General features: G+C 44.7%; 4 protein-coding genes across 8 annotated transcripts; 2 read left to right on the top strand and 2 right to left on the bottom strand.

Moving 5' to 3' along the window:
- Positions 1–448: 448 nt before the first annotated feature.
- themis2 (thymocyte selection associated family member 2) lies at positions 449–4,883 on the top strand. Of its 4 annotated transcripts, none has more exons than XR_003978623.1 (6): positions 449–634; positions 975–1,115; positions 1,435–1,857; positions 2,158–3,350; positions 3,772–4,101; positions 4,524–4,883. XR_003978623.1 is itself a non-coding variant. In XM_030371380.1 (6 exons), exons 1-6 carry the CDS (start codon positions 484–486, stop codon positions 4,613–4,615), a joined length of 2,103 nt encoding a protein of 700 aa, XP_030227240.1. In that variant the 5' UTR covers positions 449–483; the 3' UTR covers positions 4,616–4,879. The 4 variants fall into 4 exon arrangements, 2 of the variants coding, with proteins under 2 accessions (XP_030227240.1, XP_030227241.1); XR_003978624.1 differs by lacking the exon at positions 4,524–4,883 and having other exon boundaries at positions 3,772–3,908; positions 3,999–4,101; XM_030371380.1 differs by having other exon boundaries at positions 3,999–4,101; positions 4,524–4,879.
- Positions 4,884–4,885: 2 nt separating this feature from the next.
- On the bottom strand, positions 4,886–10,128 carry rpa2 (replication protein A2). The gene is made up of 9 exons (XM_030371385.1): positions 9,962–10,128; positions 9,630–9,727; positions 9,397–9,498; positions 8,238–8,351; positions 6,844–6,918; positions 6,499–6,615; positions 6,049–6,186; positions 5,695–5,789; positions 4,886–5,402 (listed from the first exon to the last, which is right to left on the bottom strand). The coding sequence occupies exons 1-9, from the start codon at positions 9,972–9,974 to the stop codon at positions 5,315–5,317; spliced, it is 840 nt and encodes a 279-aa protein (XP_030227245.1). The 5' UTR covers positions 9,975–10,128; the 3' UTR covers positions 4,886–5,314.
- Positions 10,129–10,230: 102 nt separating this feature from the next.
- On the top strand, positions 10,231–13,788 carry smpdl3b (sphingomyelin phosphodiesterase acid like 3B). 2 transcript variants are annotated; one of them, XM_030371383.1, is made up of 9 exons: positions 10,247–10,422; positions 10,554–10,571; positions 10,657–10,870; positions 11,067–11,164; positions 11,276–11,419; positions 11,501–11,670; positions 12,007–12,187; positions 12,605–12,738; positions 13,076–13,788. In XM_030371383.1, the coding sequence occupies exons 3-9, from the start codon at positions 10,827–10,829 to the stop codon at positions 13,439–13,441; spliced, it is 1,137 nt and encodes a 378-aa protein (XP_030227243.1). In that variant the 5' UTR covers positions 10,247–10,422; positions 10,554–10,571; positions 10,657–10,826; the 3' UTR covers positions 13,442–13,788. The 2 variants fall into 2 exon arrangements, with proteins under 2 accessions (XP_030227242.1, XP_030227243.1); XM_030371382.1 differs by having other exon boundaries at positions 10,231–10,571.
- mecr (mitochondrial trans-2-enoyl-CoA reductase) lies at positions 13,763–18,693 on the bottom strand. The gene is made up of 10 exons (XM_030371384.1): positions 18,288–18,693; positions 18,040–18,137; positions 17,689–17,820; positions 16,830–16,973; positions 16,315–16,417; positions 15,461–15,563; positions 15,215–15,288; positions 14,902–14,962; positions 14,519–14,591; positions 13,763–14,257 (listed from the first exon to the last, which is right to left on the bottom strand). Exons 1-10 carry the CDS (start codon positions 18,485–18,487, stop codon positions 14,094–14,096), a joined length of 1,152 nt encoding a protein of 383 aa, XP_030227244.1. The 5' UTR covers positions 18,488–18,693; the 3' UTR covers positions 13,763–14,093.
- Positions 18,694–18,707: the final 14 nt, after the last annotated feature.

Genomic DNA, 18,707 nt, shown 5'->3' with positions numbered 1-18,707 from the left:
ACCCAAAACCTGCATAGCTGAAACAGTTGTTGTTTAAAATGCACGTCATCAGATTTTCAAGGCCTGGGGCTTAATGACATCCTGCTTTTAAGGGTTTGTTGCCAAGCCATTTGCAAACTAGTCCAGTGTTGATGGGAATGGTCGTTCCATTTTACAATTCAGGAACTGTTTGGGTTGAGGTTGTTATACCGCAACAAAATGAAATGAAATGATAGCTCCATTGTATTTATTTCCCTCTCATTCTCTTCCCCACAACATCCTTGTGTATAGTTGATCAAACAAAACGTTAGGCTGCCACGATCCTTCTGGAATCATAATGGTATCAAATCATCCACAAGATAGCTGGACCTTGATTACCCTCTATTTTGTGGGCTCACATCCAGCACACACAGATGACGGAGACGCCGTTGTCTATAGGGTCTGTGACAATGATCAAACTTCCTCAAACTTGTTTTGTGGTTTTTGACTTAACTGAGGACGTGCATGCTCTGCTGCTTAGTTCTCAGTGGTTTGAAGGCGGCAGCAGCGATGGCAGACACCATGTCTTCTCTTCCGCTGCAGCAACTCATTGCAACTATCAACACCAGGCAATTACCCGTTGTTCTCCAGGTCTGCTCTGGCATCTACTTCCAAGGTTGGCACCTTTATCTATTACAGTTATTTTGTTTAAGCCGTTTAGACAGATAAAACAATGGTTGAGTTTCATTATTATCCTTGTGAAATCTTGCTTTTTGTTGTGGTTGATGCTATATACACAGAGGCCTGTGTTTCACAAAGATCATTGTTGATCACTTCACCACAGACCTTTACGTTGAAATGCTAGTTATATGTGTAGGTTATTTATTTAAATTCTATTGATCCAAGTGATAAACATAACGCATTTTCACTTATGTTACGTGTGTCTGAAGAACGAGCTTAATGAAAAGGATTCTTGTTGTACCACTGCGGTGGGGTGATCTCCGCGGCTCTCCCAGGGTCGGTGTATGAGCTATCGGGGAGTGAGGTGTGCTTCTCAACGGGAGACCTGGTGAAGGTCACCGGCCTAACGCTCATATCTGTCAACTGTGAAGACACCATCAGCGGACAGATATCCGAGTTGCCACTCAATTCTAAAGGTATAGGACGTGACAACAAGGTTTATAACATTCTCCCCTTGTTGTTTTAATGATGTTTGGCCCTCATTATACTATAATAATCTAGATAAAAACTAAAAAACCCTTCTTAATAACAGGTCCTAATTAATCTTAATAATTGCATTGCTACATTATCGCTTGGCCTTCTGTTTGTACACAGATTTGTTAACAACATGACATCAAAACGTATGATGGAATATGGATTACAGTTCCAGATAATGAATCAATAATCAATAATAATGATTTATACTTTGTTCACTTATTCATTGGTTTAAACTAGTGAGCTCTTCCTTCTTTCTAGGCGTGTTCAAGCAGTTCCGAGAAGGCCGGCGCTACCTATCACTGAAGGACATGTTAGGTGCGAGGTCTCAGGGGACAGGGAACCCAGGCCTGCCGTTCTCCTTCATCAGCCGCTGTGAGCTGACCGTGGACGACCTGGTGATGGGTCCCGGGACGGTGATGGTGGCTCACTCGGTGGAGGCGCCCAGGGGGGAGGGAGGGACAGGGAGGATGCTGTGCCGAATGAGCGGCTCCCAGGGGGGCTCCGTGAGGTTGGTCCTACCGCTCAGCTGCCAGGGGGAGTTCTATGAGTGCTTCTCCCTGCAGGAGATCATGTCCAGGACCGAGCTGTGCAGAGGCCTCTTCTGCAGTGTGGACGCCATCGTGGGGGCGGAGCGACCCCTGATCTTCCGCCCCGTGTATGAGGTGGAGGCCCGCATGCACCGTGAGCACCGCCTGAAGGGGGGGGGTGTATAGCCCATGATGTTAGGTCATGGGCTATAGCTTATTATGGGCCTTTGGACTTGTGCGTTGTAGGAGGGAGCTTATACTGTGATATCATATTTAGTGTAGATATTACACTATGGGCAACCCAATATAATAGTCCACAACGATATAATGATACAGAACAGCCCTAAAAAATACTAAACTGACCCTTGGTGTACAATACGACCTGCTGATTATGAGCGTATTAGGCAACACGCCTAACTGTCTGCCGGGATCGCCTCTCTTGCCCGCTCAACAGTGCGCAAGGACACGGTGAGGTTCCCCTCCAGTCTGGAGGTGGATGTGGTGGAGGTGACAGACCAGCCGGACGACATGGCCTTCATCACCCCGCTCACCCTGGACGAGCTCCTCACCCTGCCCGACGACACCTTCCCCGCCACCGCCCGAATCGTGGAGACCCCGACAGTGGATCATCTGGTGCAGTCCGGCTGGGTGGAAGAGCTCCGCGGGGACCAGGAGCTGATCCTGCACGGCAAGGGCTCCGTCAGCATGGCCCTGTTCTCAAGCGCCCGCAGGATCAAGCGGCAGTACTTCCTGGTGTCTGAGGGCTACGGGGGCCGGTTTCGCAGGAGGCCCCGGGAGTTCCTGTCCGTGTTCGAGGTGTACGTGGCGTCCACCCAGGCGCCGGGCCTCAGGGTCACCGTGACGCGGTCCGTCCAGGAGGCCGAGGACGACGTGAGCGGCCTGGTCGTGGGGGAGGAGCTGGAGGTCGTTGGCCACCGCATAGGAGCTCAGGAGGCGCAGCAGTCGAATCCCAAGCAGAGCGCCGACGTGCTCATCTGTCGGCGCATCGAGGAGCTCAGCGATGACGAGGAGGAGGCAGAGGGCGGCGCTGCTGCTGCTGCTGCTATTCTGGAGCTGCCGCTGCACTGGCACGGCTTCTTCAGAGAGGTGATCTCCAACAATAAGAAGTACAAGATCAAGGACTTGTGCCAGCAGTTCTCTCTGCCGCTGAACGTCAAGGTAGTGAGCCGAGACGCCGACCTGGCGGCCGATCCTCTGTACGGGATCTCCTCCCTTCGCCTGGAGTGCGTCACCGTGGAGAACTTCATCCAGGCCAGCTTCCCGACCAGCCCTGAATACTGCTTCACCATCCCCATCCGCTGTCTCTCCATGGTCGTCTATTTTACCCAGGAATCCCTGCCTTGGCCCAGAGACGAGCCGCCCGTTGTTCACGTGGAAGTGGTCACCGAGGTTACAGAGTCTTTCTACCTGGAGAAATGCAGGCTCATATATTCCCAGCAGCCGCCCCCACCAAGACCACCAAAGCACAATTTGTCGTTGGCTGTTAAAGTAACGCCAAAACCTTGCATCCGAGAGCCTCTTGCAGACTCTCATCCAGCTCGGTCAGCGAATGGCAGTGAGCCCGAGGAAGGATTAAGGAGGCAAAGTGTCCCCTCCAAAGCGAAAGTGCCTCTCCCACTGCCTAAGGTAACCCCTCGCACTACCGAATGTTTTAAGCGTGTTTCTGGTTCGTTGCACCAGCAGTAGAGGGATGATTTAGCTCTAATATGTGATTTAAAGTTGAAAGTGAGGAGTCACAAGTTTGGTAAATGATTGGAACAGAGTGGAGCAAAAATTAAAAAACATATCTAGGCAAAAAAAGACCCAATTCAAAGAATAATTATGCATCAATATCATACATTAACTGTAAATACAATTTGTTTAGGACTGGTACATCAAAATCGCATAGACTGTAACTTAGGGAGCATTGGAATATTAGTTACGTTAGTGAAAAAATTGTTGGTCATTGTTCAGCAACTAATTGTGAAATTATTTGTCATTATGAAGACATTTTTACACTAACCGTAACCTAGGTTACGGTATATTTCAATAATTGCGTGTTTTACAGTACCGGAACTCTCTTCAGTCTTTATGAGGACTGAAGGGAGTGTCGCATGATCTACTCTGGTGAAGCCAGAGTACTTTACATAAGGCGCGGGGAGTTCACCGAGAGCAGATGAACCCCTCAAGCATGCCGCAAAGGAAGTTAATAAAACTCTAGACAAATGATTTCCAATAATCCTCGTTAGTGTGATATTCAATCAGTTATTCAGACTCTGCAATGTTGTTATACAGGGGCCACGGAAACCAGCCCTCCCCTCTCCGAAGACCTCTTGCAAACCCCAGCAGTCCGTCCAGCCGAAAGGTAACCCCTATGAGGCATGCCGCATAACTCAAGGTAAGAGGGGGCTGTCTTCTTGACAAACATGAACCGCCTCATGAACTTCAGAGCTGTTCAACTCTTTAATGGCTTATGCCCCTTCATGTTTGTAACCAGTGTGTGAATCAGTTAGTATAGGCTATAACTAAATACTTTAACCATCACTGCATAAGCGTAACTAAATGCATGACCAGCCTAAGCACAATTTAAATTATTTCTGACGCATGGACAAAAGATGTCAATGCACTTCCTGTTAGCAGTTTTATATAGAATTTTTTACATTGTTATCCGGACCGTTTGTTCACCGAATGTCAATTTGTTCTGAACTTCCAAGAAAATTAAGCGATCGTCATTGTTCTGTCAAGTCATTGCTGCAATTTGACATTTATCCTTCAGTTATACAAATATACTGCACATTTATACTTCTCATCTGTCACCAGGTGAGGTCCAGTCTGAAGACAGTGACCATGACTACGAGTCTGCTGACTTGATCGACACGATCAAGAAAATGCAAGAGTTTGTTTCGTATTGAGCAGCAGGCTCAATGCGCGTTGATTTGCATCAGGCCGTGAGAATAAGTTGCATTATTCCCCTGAGGAGCTCTGCAGGAAATTATTTATTCAGCTTCCTGTCGAATGCTGACTGCTACGAATGTACATGAACTTCACATATTTAGTATTGAATCTGTTGCTTCTGAAATAAAATGAAGCTCGTAAAAAGCACAAATGAATCTGGGTATCAACGCTTTCTGAACCGAAGCCCAGTTTTGATGTATGAAAGTAATAAAAGATACAAATAAAGATTGTTTTAAGCCTTTTAATTTGGATGGGGGGGGGGACACATTTGTTATAGACAAATATAAGAAATTATTTTTCAACAACATAAAAAGATAGAAAATGCTTGGTTAAGAGCACCAAGCCGCAGACAACAGATTAATAATAACAGGAAGTCACTAACCAGGGCTTTGTTGAACCTAGGTGTTTTTAACTGAAAAAAAAACCTAGGTTCAACAGGATGTGTCAGGCGCCTCTCAATAATGAGGGAGCCCATACACCACAAAGCTACAGAACACGGAACAGACACCGTCAAAAACTTCATACGTATAGAATACAATACTTTTACGTATAGAGAAAGCAATTCATTCTATGAAGGGGTCATATCCTGTAAACCCGTTCACGTGGTAGTTCCCTCTAGTACGTCTATACACATATATATTACAAGTACTGCAGGTTTATTCGTCGCCATCTGTCGCCTTGAAGTGGTCCTCATCGATGGTGGAGAATATGTGGCCTTCATTGCTCAGGAACTCCACCGCTTGCCTGGAAGTAGGGGGGAAGCGGTTGGTTGCCATCTATATCTATCTATCTATCTCACCACTGACGAATGGCAGAAAATAAATGTGGAAATTATACGTTTAACCAAATGTGCCAAATATTTTTGGAGGAAATAATTGGCTTTCAAAAACAATACAATTAATTTTTGGTTGATTTAGAAATACAAAATAAAATAAAATAATAAAAATAATAATAGGTTAATCAGGGATTGCCCAATAAGTTAAAAACGAGAAGTATACTTAGTGTGGGTCTCTAGTAAGGTGAAGTTGGTTCTTACTTGATGACAACGAGGCTCATCCCACTAAGACTCTGTTTGAGGTCCTGCAGGCTGATGCCGTGACCATCCTGACTGCTCCGGATCAGACGCAGCACCTGGCCAGAGTTAGATGACACAGCACATTAAAAAATGACTCGCATCTAAATATGACTCAATACATTCGAGTGGCACGTTATGTTTGAGGTCATACCTGACCTTTGCTAAACAAAAAATGTATCTAAACCGCAGCCCATCCTGAGGTTGGCAAGGGAAACCAGCAACACACAATCAACTTGAAGCGTCAAAATATACTATAACCACATTTCTTTGTGGTCAACGTGATTTGTCAACACCGGTGGGGGAGAGGGGTTTCACCTGGTTCTGGTTTGGACTGAGGCCGTTTGTAGCATTGTCGTTGCCACCAGAGTATCCTCCGCCACTCTCTTCCATGGTCCCAGGCCGCGAGTTGATCATGCTGTTGTTCGTGCCGACTCCAACTTGACCCCCACCCATCTGAGACACAAAAACAGTCAAAAGAAAATTCAGACAGTATTGGCAATATTCATAAAAAAACAAAAAAAACACTAGAGGCCACAAACTTGGTAGACTATAAGAAAATCATAGACAGTAAATCATTTCGTCAACTCAGACCCGAAATCAGTAATCAATTCTTTACATTTTCCTTTTTGTGCCAATAGTTGATGAACAAAGTCAAATTGTTTTGGTGGTGCTGCGGGCCATAACAGAAGACTAAGATGAAGAGGGGTGCTGGTTATATGTCTACAGCACAACGACAATGGACCACTGGTGTTGGGGATGACTCACCGTGCTGGAGGCCTTGCTCAGCGCCATGTGGGCCTGAACCACCTCAAGCATGTGGGACGTGATCTCATTCAAGTCCTCAACCTGCCTGATGTTGAACGCCACCACAGACCTGTGATTCTAGCCGACCAGACAGATAGCATAAGAGAGACAGAGTGATGGAGCGTGAGAAAGAAAGAGGAAGTGTACTGTAGGAAAGGCAAGGAAGCGATGGACTAATATCAGAACTTCCCTTTCTCAGCCACAATATACCCACAATGTTGACCTTCTGCTAAATTAAATTCTTAGAATAGTGACATTTGCAGTACGAAGAACTTAATGAAACCATGCAACAGAGATGGAGCGTACCTGGAAAGAGCGGAGGTTTCCTGACACTTTGACGTAGGTACCAGGGGGCAGGACGGTGCTGTCCATACTGGGATCCTAGTATGGACAAAATAATGAAGCCAATTTCCACACACACACACACACTGTGTGTTGAGGGTAGCAGAAGACGGCAGGCTGTTGGAAGGTTTGAGCCCCAAAGTCTCTTTGACTGAAGTAGAATAAATGGCAAGATGTGCAATCTTGATGACATACAAAAATGTAGCACATCTAAATAAAATGGTTTAATATAAACTAGGGCTGTCAAGCGATTAAAATATTTAATCGCATTAATGTCATAGTTAACTCACGATTAATCACGGGTAATCGCAAATCTTTTTTCTATGCTAAATATCCCTTGATTTCTTTTTCCCATTAATTGTTCTCATTTTAATGCTCATATCAACATGGAGAAGTGCATTGGCTTGCCTTGTGCAAATGTTTTTTTATTGATAATATTGGCATATACTGATCAAAACAGGACGATACAAAAAAAAGCCTATAGTGCCTCTATAGAACATACCAACATACTGCCTTGAACATAGCAGTCAGGCAACTGCTTCTTTGTTTGGAGCCAAAAAAAAAGAACATTTAAAAAAAAAAAAAAATTGCGTCAATCGCGCAATAAAAAAAATGAACGCCGTTAAAATTGGTTTGCGCTAACACCGTTAATAACGCGTTTAACTGACAGCACTAATATAAACCTTTGCATGGTAAACCTGATATTGCTAGAAGAGGCACATTGTTTAATGTTTTCAATCAGGATGGTTAATAGTGAAGTGGCTCGGGGTGGGACTAAGGAAAAAGGGCCATTGGACAGAATACGTAGTATGAAGAAAGAGGGAGGAAACGCGTGCATGGAAAAGTTAGTCACTTCCAAGTGACTAACTTAAATGTGTCAAATTGTGTTTTGCTGTGGAGAATAATAACATTTCCTACGTCTTGTGTGAATAATAGCCTCAAACTCAGAGGTTATCACTACACCCTGGATTGACTCAGGCCTGGTAGGACCTACTCCTCTCCTTAACTGGAGAGATCAATCCCATTTGGCTTATTTCTCTTTTGTCATGCGGAGTGCTATTTTTGTTGCCCATCTCAGCTCAGTGCGAGCATAGACCGGTTTTAGACATTTCATTTTTTTTTTGTATAAATGGTACCTTTTTGAGGAGATAATATTTTAGCCTTTTGACAGGCTTTTGGTTGTTTCGACTTGGACATTGACATTTGAATGTACTGGGATGATTAATGTTTTTATTCACGGACTTGTGATTAAATGTTGCCACGTTAGTTTAAGTTGAATCCTTAAATTGTAGTTATTGCTCAGAATCCTTTGGCGCAAGAAGATTTGGAGAGAACCTGATTGTCGGACCCCCTCTCACCTCGGTGTCCACCCACTGCTTGACGTCCATGGGGGCGGCCGTCATGTCGTCCACCTTGTACTGAATGTTGGTCATGCCCTTGTCTGTGCTTCTGATCAGACCCATCATAGTAATCTGAAACAAACACGTCAAATGTAAGTTCTTGGTGCACATTGAGAGCAGGGCAAGAGCTTGGAACTGGGATTCGACTGACAACATTGTGATCTTGCAACTTGACTTGGAATCTACGCTTGTCAGACTTCAATTTCAGAAGACTTCACTGCTTTGAGACAACAACCCTCCATAGTCCACTCTAGAACTTGAAAAGCAAAAAGAAATAAAAATCGAAAGAATGAATGCATGTTGGTTTTGCTGTTGCTAGATGCGTTAAGGGGAAACACTGCAATGGTATTATTATCTCAGCCTGATACCCACTAAGTGACCAAAGTAGTTGGAATAGACTGAGGGTTAAGTTCCGCTGTCTGGCCGACTCCGCTCTGAAGCATAAAAACGGTTATTTCGGCATCCCATCAGTTAACGCTGCTGGTTGTCTATTGGAAGAATAAAGTTTCACTGACTTGGGAAGTTCTTCCCAAGTCAGTGAAAGACGGTTCAAGCGCGGTTTCCCCTGCTGAATTCCCTTATATTGTTGACCTGACATATGTAACATAAGCTTATCCTACCATCCTTTTTTCAGACACCAAAGTGTAGTCGGCTCTAGGTAACATGACTACCAGCCCAAAAGCCAGTTTCCCGCCTCGAGCATCCACATCTACCAACAAATATATCCTATATATTCAATTTCTTTCTCACTCAAGAAACATTACCAGTTATCAAATATTCCAAACATTATGGCCTCAGACACCGAGGTTGATGGATACAAGTTCAGCTGTCCATCCCACCTAATACTGTTTCCTGAACTCCAAACTTTTTAGGAAACCAAGGTATGATTGATGATAAAGTTATTTGAGTATCCGTCTGAAACAATAGCAAGTATAGTTGACATTCATTAACAATACATTTAGAAGAAAAAACATTCCTTCCGATAAATGGCTGAAGTAGCAAAATATAAGACATTTGATTTCCACAACATCTTGTAATTGCTTAGCAGTAATTGATAACAACTGCTCTGAATTCTCTGCACCACAGTAGGCTAATGGAGTGATGCGAAACAGATTACCTGAGCCACCTCCACCTCTCCGACCCTGAAGGCCTCTTCCGCCTGGCTGGCAGACATCAGCTGCGACACCGTGCATGGCACAATCTGGTTGGTGCGTGCTCTCTACGTAAATACACACGCACAATTCCTTATTAATACCTTCATCATCGCAATGAAGACCCCAGTATCAAAGTTTATACGACTACTAATTGTGTTTGATGTTGGTGTTTGGAGGTCAAGGTAAACTGACTGACCGCCTTCTTCTCTCCTCCCTGGCTCAGAGATGGTGAGGCGAAGCCGCCGGGGGACTGGTTGTACCCACCTCCGATGCTGCTAGACTCACTGTATCCACCTAGGGTAAAGTAGTAATTTACAAACGCAATTTATAATAGGCAACTTCCGCCGTATCTAACTTGTAAAGCTGCTGGATTTTTATTCCCAAAGTGGGCTATGTTCATTGAATGCTATCTATGCTAAAAGTAACGTTAATAAAAGAAAAGAGCCTGACAAACTAGCTAACGCTAGGAGCGCTCATTTTGAACACACTGCCCAACCAAAGTGGACTACAATGCTAAAATCCACTCACCCTGGTTCCACATGATGTTACACTCTGTAAAAAGTATAGTAACGTAAAGTGTTTAAAATACTATAATTGCGGCGGGTCAGGAATTGAACACAGGACTGCTCGACTGCTTGGATAATTCCGCGGGTTAACTTGACAGTTCACCGCGCATGCGTCTCACTGAAGTCCCGCGAAAGTAGTTGGCCAATCAGACATGAGGACCAGATGTAAACACTCACGACACCGCCGCAAGTGGCTGGAGACTGCAATTTCATGTGTCTAATAACCACCGTCATTCTGTTGAATTCTCCGGGACGCATAACCATTTGTAGCCTACTTGAACCACCTAGAGGCGGACTTATTTATTTGTCAATGGCTTTGTTCTTTTTATTGACCTATTGCAAAGTAAATCATGTGTGTAATGTGCATGGTTAATCTTAGCTTCATCTTATCTTTATAGACCACAGTCTATAAAGTTATATAGGGTGAGTAACGTTACAGGAGACGACGAAGTGGCTGTCGTCAATTATACGTCTAAACGAATTGCCATTAGAGTCGGACATGGCCATGTTTAAAAGTATTTTCTCACTTCTGTGTTTATTTCTTGAATTTCAAGGTACTCTTACCTTGTCTGGTGAGTAAACTTAAACACTTTTAGGCCTGTTTTTATGTGTTTTGTTTGTCCTGGCTACTGGACTTTTGTAAATGTGCAATTTTAGGTACCTTCTGGCACATCACGGACCAGCACTGGGACCCAACCTATGAACTGGGAGGTAAACCAGAGGCTGTGTGCGCGTCCAGCGGACAGCGTCCCGCGGCCAACGCAGGGCCGTTTGGAGATTATGCTTGTGACTCACCGTGGCACCTCATCAACTCATCGGTGTACTACATGAAGCAGATCATGCCAGACCCCGACTTTATATTCTGGACAGGGTAGGATTCTGATTGAAACCTCTGTTAAACGGAATAATAATCTAGTTTCAGCCAATGGCAAACATCTACCAGAGCGAAAGTTCCGGACCTGTGTGCTGTCAGTCCGTTCTAGTATCGCAGTCTTTTGTGTCAATATAGTGACAAGTAATAACCGACTACGACTATATCACTGACCTGATTTCCTTCTGCCCTCCAGCGATGACACGCCACACGTTCCAGACCAGGACCTGGGGGAGGAGAAGGTTCTCAATATCGTGAGGAACTTGACGCACATCATAAAGAAAGTATTCCCAAGTCAGTGTAATAACTCTCGAAGCACGGTTTCCCCTGCTGAATTCCGTTATATTGTTAACCTGAAATATTTAACATATACAGTGTAAGCTTATCTTACCATACTTTTTTCAGATACCAAAGTGTACTCGGCTCTAGGTAACCATGACTACCAGCCCAAAAGCCAGTTCCCCGCCTCGAGCAGCCACATCTACAAACAAATAGCAGAGATGTGGAGCGACTGGCTCGAGCCATCGTCCCAAGTAACCTTTCAAAAAGGTGGACATACACACACACACACACACACACAAAGCCACACACACGTTATTTGCATATATTTTGACGACTTCCATATTGTAGGTGGCTATTACACCGAGAGGTTGCTGAACCGGACGGGGTATCGGATCATGGTCCTGAACACTAACCTCTACTACGACCAGAACAAGCTGACGAACAACATGATAGATCCGGCGGGGCAGTTTCACTGGGCCGAGCAAGTTCTCACTGAGGCGTCCCGTAACAAAGAGAAGGTAGCCGCCTGCTTACTTTAGTCTTCTACATTTCAATGTACGTATTTCACTTGTTACTTCATTTCATCTCTTCTGATTCTTTAAGTAGACTACTGGCTGACAACTGTGACATAATGTAAAACGCATAATATAATAAAGTATGAAAAATAACATCTACTCGGTCTTCAAAAGCTGATAGCTTTTGATTTGATGTGGATGTAATGTGTCTACATGTAAATAGTTGTTACATTTATTGTATTTAATTTTGGCATGAGGCCTAGTCTTATGAGTATATACTGCATATAGGCTTTCATAATACACCTCGGGTCCTTACACAATGGCACTTTCATCTTTCAGGTGTACATTATTGGCCACGTTCCTCCAGGGTTCTTTGAGAAGAAGCGGAGCAAGCCCTGGTTCAGACCAGAGTTTAACCAGCGCTACGTGGACATGGTGCAGAAGCATCATCCCGTCATCCAGGGACAGTTCTTCGGCCATCACCACACAGACAGCTTCAGAATGTTCTACGACTCTGACGGTACATAATATACACACACACACACCCCATCTGCCACTTCTGCTCTGTGCTGCTCTTCCCCTCTTGTTTTTCACATGTTTTCCTGCTAGGACAACCTTTGGATACAGATTAATTGCCATAAATAGACCTGCACTTTACGCACAAACGTTTATTCATTTAGCAGAGGTTTATCCAAGGTTAGTTATGAAGCTGATGAGTTTTTTGTTGGGATACAAGTTATTGAGGAGTGGGTAGCAGTTAGGGCATCTTGCTCAAGAAGGGCCACAGGTGTGCGGACATTGATCCATCCAATAATTTGACACCAAAGAAAAATCTAAATCCATTTGTGAAAAACATGAATTAGATGCAGTCATCTTGAAATTGTTGTAGTGAAATGTGTTAGTCATAACGTATAATGACACCCGTGTTGTGGTACAGACAATCCCATCAGCACCATGTTCCTGAGCCCTGGCGTGACCCCCTGGAAGACCACCCTGCCGGGGGTCAAAGACGGAGCCAACAACCCCGGGATCCGTAGCATTGAGTACGACACCCAGACCCTGCTGGTCCAAGTAAGATACCCGAAAAGTAACTTTGTCGTGACATCCGGTCTGAAGACATCTTAGCGGTGACACCCACAACACAGAACCCATGTGATCAGTGGACCCCACCATGGAGAACAACGCACTAGTGACACCTGGCATTGTGGCGTTAGTGCAATAAGTTGGACAACTTTACCGCAACAACAAAATATTGCAAAGGATAAACCAAAATTTGAATTTGCAGCTGTCTAACACAATAATGAAAAATCGACATGAAAACCTACTTGTAAAACAATGTTCTCCCATCTTCATAAATTATGCAACCAAGTACTGCAGTTGAAGAGGCGTTTACCCCGTTTACCCACAGGACCTGGTGACCTACTACCTGAACCTGACGCGCTCCAACCTGGGCCGGGGCGGCTGGGAGAAGGAGTACCGCCTGACGGAGAGCTTCAGGCTGCCGGACGCGTCGCCGCGCTCCATGCACCGGGTGCTGCAGCGCATGGCCGACGACCGCTGCACCCTCCAGAAGTACTACGACTTCAACTCCGTCAGCTACGACCTGAGCGTGTGCGACGCCGCGTGCCGGGTGGACCATGTGTGCGCCGCCCGAGCAGTAGAGTTTGACGCCTACAGAGACTGCGTGGACGAGGAAGGGGCGGGCGTCGTCAACGGCGCCTCGACGACCTTGTTAGTTTCCATGGCAATAAGCTTGTTTTGGTGGAGTTGGTGAGGAGCAGCCGTCGCGGTGACGTTTCTCTTTCAAGGATGTTTAGACGGTGTTGAATGAGTTAGTCATGTAAATATTGTGATATTGGATTATATCGTCTTGGATTATGCCAAGATGACTCCAGATATGTGTTTTAGTTGTTACCTTGTCCATTGTGAATGTTTTCACAATGGACAAGGTAACCTTTGACTTGTTATACTTTGGTTTGTTTGTGCTAACCCTTAATGACTATTATTTGTCAATTTAATTCAGAAGCTGTTGAACTTTGTAACCAACCTTTAACTATCGATGATTTTTCATCGAAAGTCCATTTAGACTTACATACATATTAATAAAATACTTTATTGTTATTCGTGACCAAGATAAATCACTGCCAGTAATGCCATTTAATGATCAGTTATATATCAATTATATAACAATTATATTGATATATAATTATATTGATTGTTTCCATCATTTATATACCTCATTAACAATAGCTAATGAGTTTTTAAGTTTTAGCCTCTACCTCCCTGACAGAAGATAAATAGCTGGACTTTGTGCTGTGAAAGGCTCATTAGCTAAGTCTTATCCTTGAGCAGCTGATAAACTGCTTCCAACGCTCCAACCAGCTCTTATCCTGCATAGCTGATTGGCAAAGGAGATGTTCCTGAGGTCACAAGATCAGGATCTGTTTTGCTGAGGCGTAGGGCTCCATGGCTGCCTCCAGAGCCCTGCGGTGATCCCCCAGCTCCACCTGGTTACACACGGGGGCGGTCAGCTTCCCCTGGCGGATCAGGGTGCAAAGTTCATCCAGCATGTCTATGAAAGGCTTCTCATCTAGAAGAAAGAGGAAAGGGGTGTCAAAGACGGATTTCAGAATAATTTCATTTTCACATACAGTATCACTATGGAATAGTGATACTAGGCTTAGGATCTAGATGGAAAGGGAGGAGAAAGTGGTGGCAGGCTGAGTCAAAATACCCCTGGGACCTCCTAGCCTGTCCCCCAGAATAGTGGGCCAGGATCGGTTGTTGTTATAAACTAGTAATTCAATTACACAACTAATTCAGTCTACAGAGGGCTGGATGCGGGACGTACCGTGTGCGTGGTTCGCCTTCCACTTGGTGACCCAGAAGCCCCTCACCTTCACGTCCTTAAAAATCAGAGCGCCCTGGAGAACACAATGACTCTTTGGTAAAGCTATGAGCGACATTTATCGTTGAACAGAGGATGCTTCAACCACTGCGGCCGTCGTCTACAGAATTTAAACATGTCACTAGATCCCATCACAAAAATAAATATCCATCATACAAATGGGACTCATTTATTACTAAGGCTATGATTATGCCTGACGTCAGATGGGATCTGCAATATATCTCTGGATCGGCTGGATCCGATCACAAAAGTTGTTTTGAAATAAAAAATGGCGCAAGACGTGTTGTAACGGTAACCAAACAGAACTAGTGGACAGGGGCGCTCACCACAGGGATGGTGACGGGCCTCTTGGACATCCCCCCGTACGTCACCATGGTCCCTCCATGCCTGGACACAAAACCACCGGGCAGTTACAGCCATCATTTACATATACATACAACATGGACAATTAATATTATTGCATTAATGCGTTTTCAAATATGATTTTTTAACAACCTTTTTGTTTACATTATGTATCAACATCTCTTCAAAACTAAACTCGTAATATGGACTGTAGGGGGCACGGGATTCTTCACACTAAATGGAGGTTAAAATGGTTGAGACCTCCATGATTTTAACAAATCCATGATTGAGACTCACTCTAAGTGTCGCAGAAGTTCAGTGGCGCTCTTGCCCCCAACCCCATTCAGGGCCAGCTTGGGTTTGGGACAGGTCTAAAGTGGGATAAAATAATCATGTTATAAGATAGCATAATTGTTCAAGCATACATCTTCGAATCACAGTCCTCCTATATGAGTTGTCCTGCCCCTATGTTGCATTACTTGGTAGATGGACTGTGGATGTGCTTTGACATTGTGTTGTTCGTTTTCCTTAGGAGTCACTGACCTTGAACAGCTCCTGCATTGGTGGTAGTCTCAGCGCTTCCTCTGTGATCACATGGCTGGCGCCCATCGCCTTCAGCCTGTCACTGAGCTGGTTAAACTGTGGCCTAGACCCAGAGACAGAGAGTCTTATGTATGGGAGCAGCTAGATGGGCATTTATTTTTATTTTTTATTATTATTAATTTGTGTATGTGTGCTTGTGAACAGTGGCGGTTCTAGGGTTGGGGCCACAGGGGCCCTGGCCCCTGCTGAAATCGGATTGGCCCCTGACCTGCCCCTGTTCCGTCAATCAATTGACAAGCTGAACTACCGGAGAATTCAACGACCACGGACATAATAAAGGCGACGAGCCTTCTTTCCCATTAAACGGTAAACATATATCCAAATAAGCAACAGACTCAGCAAAGTGCGAACTGTGTTCTCTGTGTTGTCCATTGTTGTTAGAACTCTGACTGGCGGCAGACTTTATTATGGTCCATGCAGCGGACGCTTGGTGATGACGTGTTACTTACGACGTGATGACGTATGTACAAGAGCCTACCGTGGCCAGGCCACAGTTGCGACGGCCGACGGCCAGATGGCCTAGTGTGAGTGCAGGCCAGAGAACAATGGGGCCATTTGAGCACGGTTAGGTGTGAAAACGGCCAACGGCCACGGCCAGATGGCCTAGTGTGAGTGCACCATTAGGAGAAGAAGTGGACCTCTTTCACTCCCCCCCCCTCAACAACTCAGCGCAAGGCCGGTACGGTCCCCCCCGTCAACAACTTAGGGCAAGGCCGGTACGGCCCCTGAATGTAGCATCATGTGGCCCCTGTTTCAGAAAAATCCTAGAACCACCACTGCTTGTGTACATGTACCTGTCTCTGACAATGTTAATGGTAGTGAGCCCCCTGGCGGCAGCGATCTGTATTACAGCCTGACCAACTCCACTGTTGGCAGCGTTCTGAATAACGGTGTCCCCTGATAAGGAAAGCAAACCATCAATCCACTGCCTTTATCAATCTGGTCTGTTCAGGTCTCTATCAGCACATGGCATGAACTCAACAAAAACATCTCTATAACTCAATTTTACAAAAACATTGGATAAGACCATGCCAGACTGGACATTTCCTTCCTTCCTTATTCCTGGCGAAACTTTCCAGGATCAAATATCAAGCAAATCAACCCACAGGCTGTCATTTCATATATTGGCCTCTTAAAGCCATTTTTGTAAATAAAATCAGACATTAGTCCCTTTAATCTCTCCTCTGTACATACTTCTGACACCCACAATTCCTAACTCTAGGGTTCAACTCATAACCAATTTCATATGCTTATCACAGTCATCAACAATCCGTCCATAACAGTGTCATAGCTGCTGTGTGTGGGCTACCTGCTTGGAGCTCCTGGAAGTCCGAGAGCATGCGTAGGGCGGTGCAGGGGTTAACACTGAGCGTAGCAGCGGACAGCAGAGGGATGTCACTGGGTAGTTGGATGAGACTATTCTCACTCACTACCGCCGCTGTGCGCCACGTGCCTGTTCAACACATCAACACACAATCCAAAGACTCTGTTAGCAACGCACTGAAATCACGGCATAAAACGTTTGAACACTGAAATCGTTTCATCGTTGTGCTACCGAATGGTAGTATTTCTGGTCATTAGAAACAACCTTCATCCTGACATTTCCCATGATTCATTATCTGTTGATTAATTACGAATTGTGTTCTTTTTTTTGGGATCAATTTTTTATTTTATGATTTATACAACAAACAGATATAACAGTCAAATGCACAAATAAGACAACATACAACATTTGACATAAACACAAATAAGACATCATACACCAATAAGACATAAACGCAAATAAGACAACATTTGACATTAAACAATTACACTTACACAAATGAGACAACACACAACATTCATCAACAACCACTTCCCCCCCCCCCACACCTAAGTATTTAAACTGGTCAACCACTGGAATATCGATTGGTAAAGAAGCTTTTCGCATAGAATCATTAAGAGGAAGAAGAGCCGACTTGGACCAGTTTATTTTATACCCAGATATACTCCCGAATTTATTAAAAATAGACAGAATATGTGGTGTAGACTTAATTGCATCAACAAGATAGAGTAATAGGCCTACATCACAATAAAGAGAGATGAACCTGTTCCATGAACCGTAATAGGCGTACGAACGGTGTTCTTATAACAATTAAGTTGTTTGGAGACAGAACCAAGTTACTCACCTAGACCGGCGTCTTTCGGTATAACCCAGTCTCCGGGTTTCAAAGTCGTCACCTGGCATCCCACCTCTACGACCTGGGCGACCCCCTCGTTGCCGCCGACGGCAGGGAGCTCCGGGAGGAAGGCGTACGTACCTAAAAAGGAAATACGTACAAAAGTAAGTATACTTATCTGATAAGAGAGAGGATCATTTTTCATAAGATGTCTGAGAGTTGTAATTGTAGTCCTACATCTATAGTTATATAGTCACATTTGAAGACTCAGCTATAGCCAATATATCGAAAAAGTGACAGTAGGCCTATTAATACAATGCAAAATCCTGTCAGTTCTACATGCTGCTTTTAAAGAGATACCTTGAACCATGTTGATATCTGCCGGGTTAATTGGGGCCGCCAACATCCTGACGAGAACATCATTTGCGCCCACAGAGGGTAGCTCTAGGGTCTCCAACCTGGCAACCCATAAACGCAGGTTATACACTTCTCGTTTACATGTGATGCAGTTTCCACCTCCATAGATAATTCCATACACTGAGTTAAAGAACAACAACGAATTTGAATGAACCGGTGCGCGTCTACATTTAAGGTCATAGCATACTTACTCCACTACTTGAGACGGCTCGCCGTGTCTTCTGAACATCAGGGCCGAGCATCCCCCGGACGCGAAGCGAGGCTGCATCCTCCTCGGGCCCGGCGAGCATGGCACTTGTCGTTTGAGAACAACGCTTGAGAAGCTTCGGAAGTTTGTACGAGTCTCCGCACACTGCCTTAGAAAAACGCTCAGTAGCAGAGAGGACTTCATGACCGACACCGATTCCCACACGGAGGGTATAACGGGTTGGAAATAGTCGTCACTTCCGCGTCCGATACGCTCTAGTGAAGGGCTCTTTTTATTTCTTTATAATAAAGGACCAGTCTCTCTCAACTGATATGTGAATGATCCTATTCAGGAAAAGATCTAGCCAATTGAATTCAGACAAGGATCTTCTTACTCGTTTTATGAAGTTCGTCATGTGTTAAAA

Source organism: Gadus morhua, chromosome 11 (assembly GCF_902167405.1).
Source record: "Gadus morhua chromosome 11, gadMor3.0, whole genome shotgun sequence".
NCBI classification, from domain to species: Eukaryota; Metazoa; Chordata; class Actinopteri; order Gadiformes; family Gadidae; genus Gadus; species Gadus morhua.
This window is presented reverse-complemented; position numbering and strand designations above follow the sequence as displayed.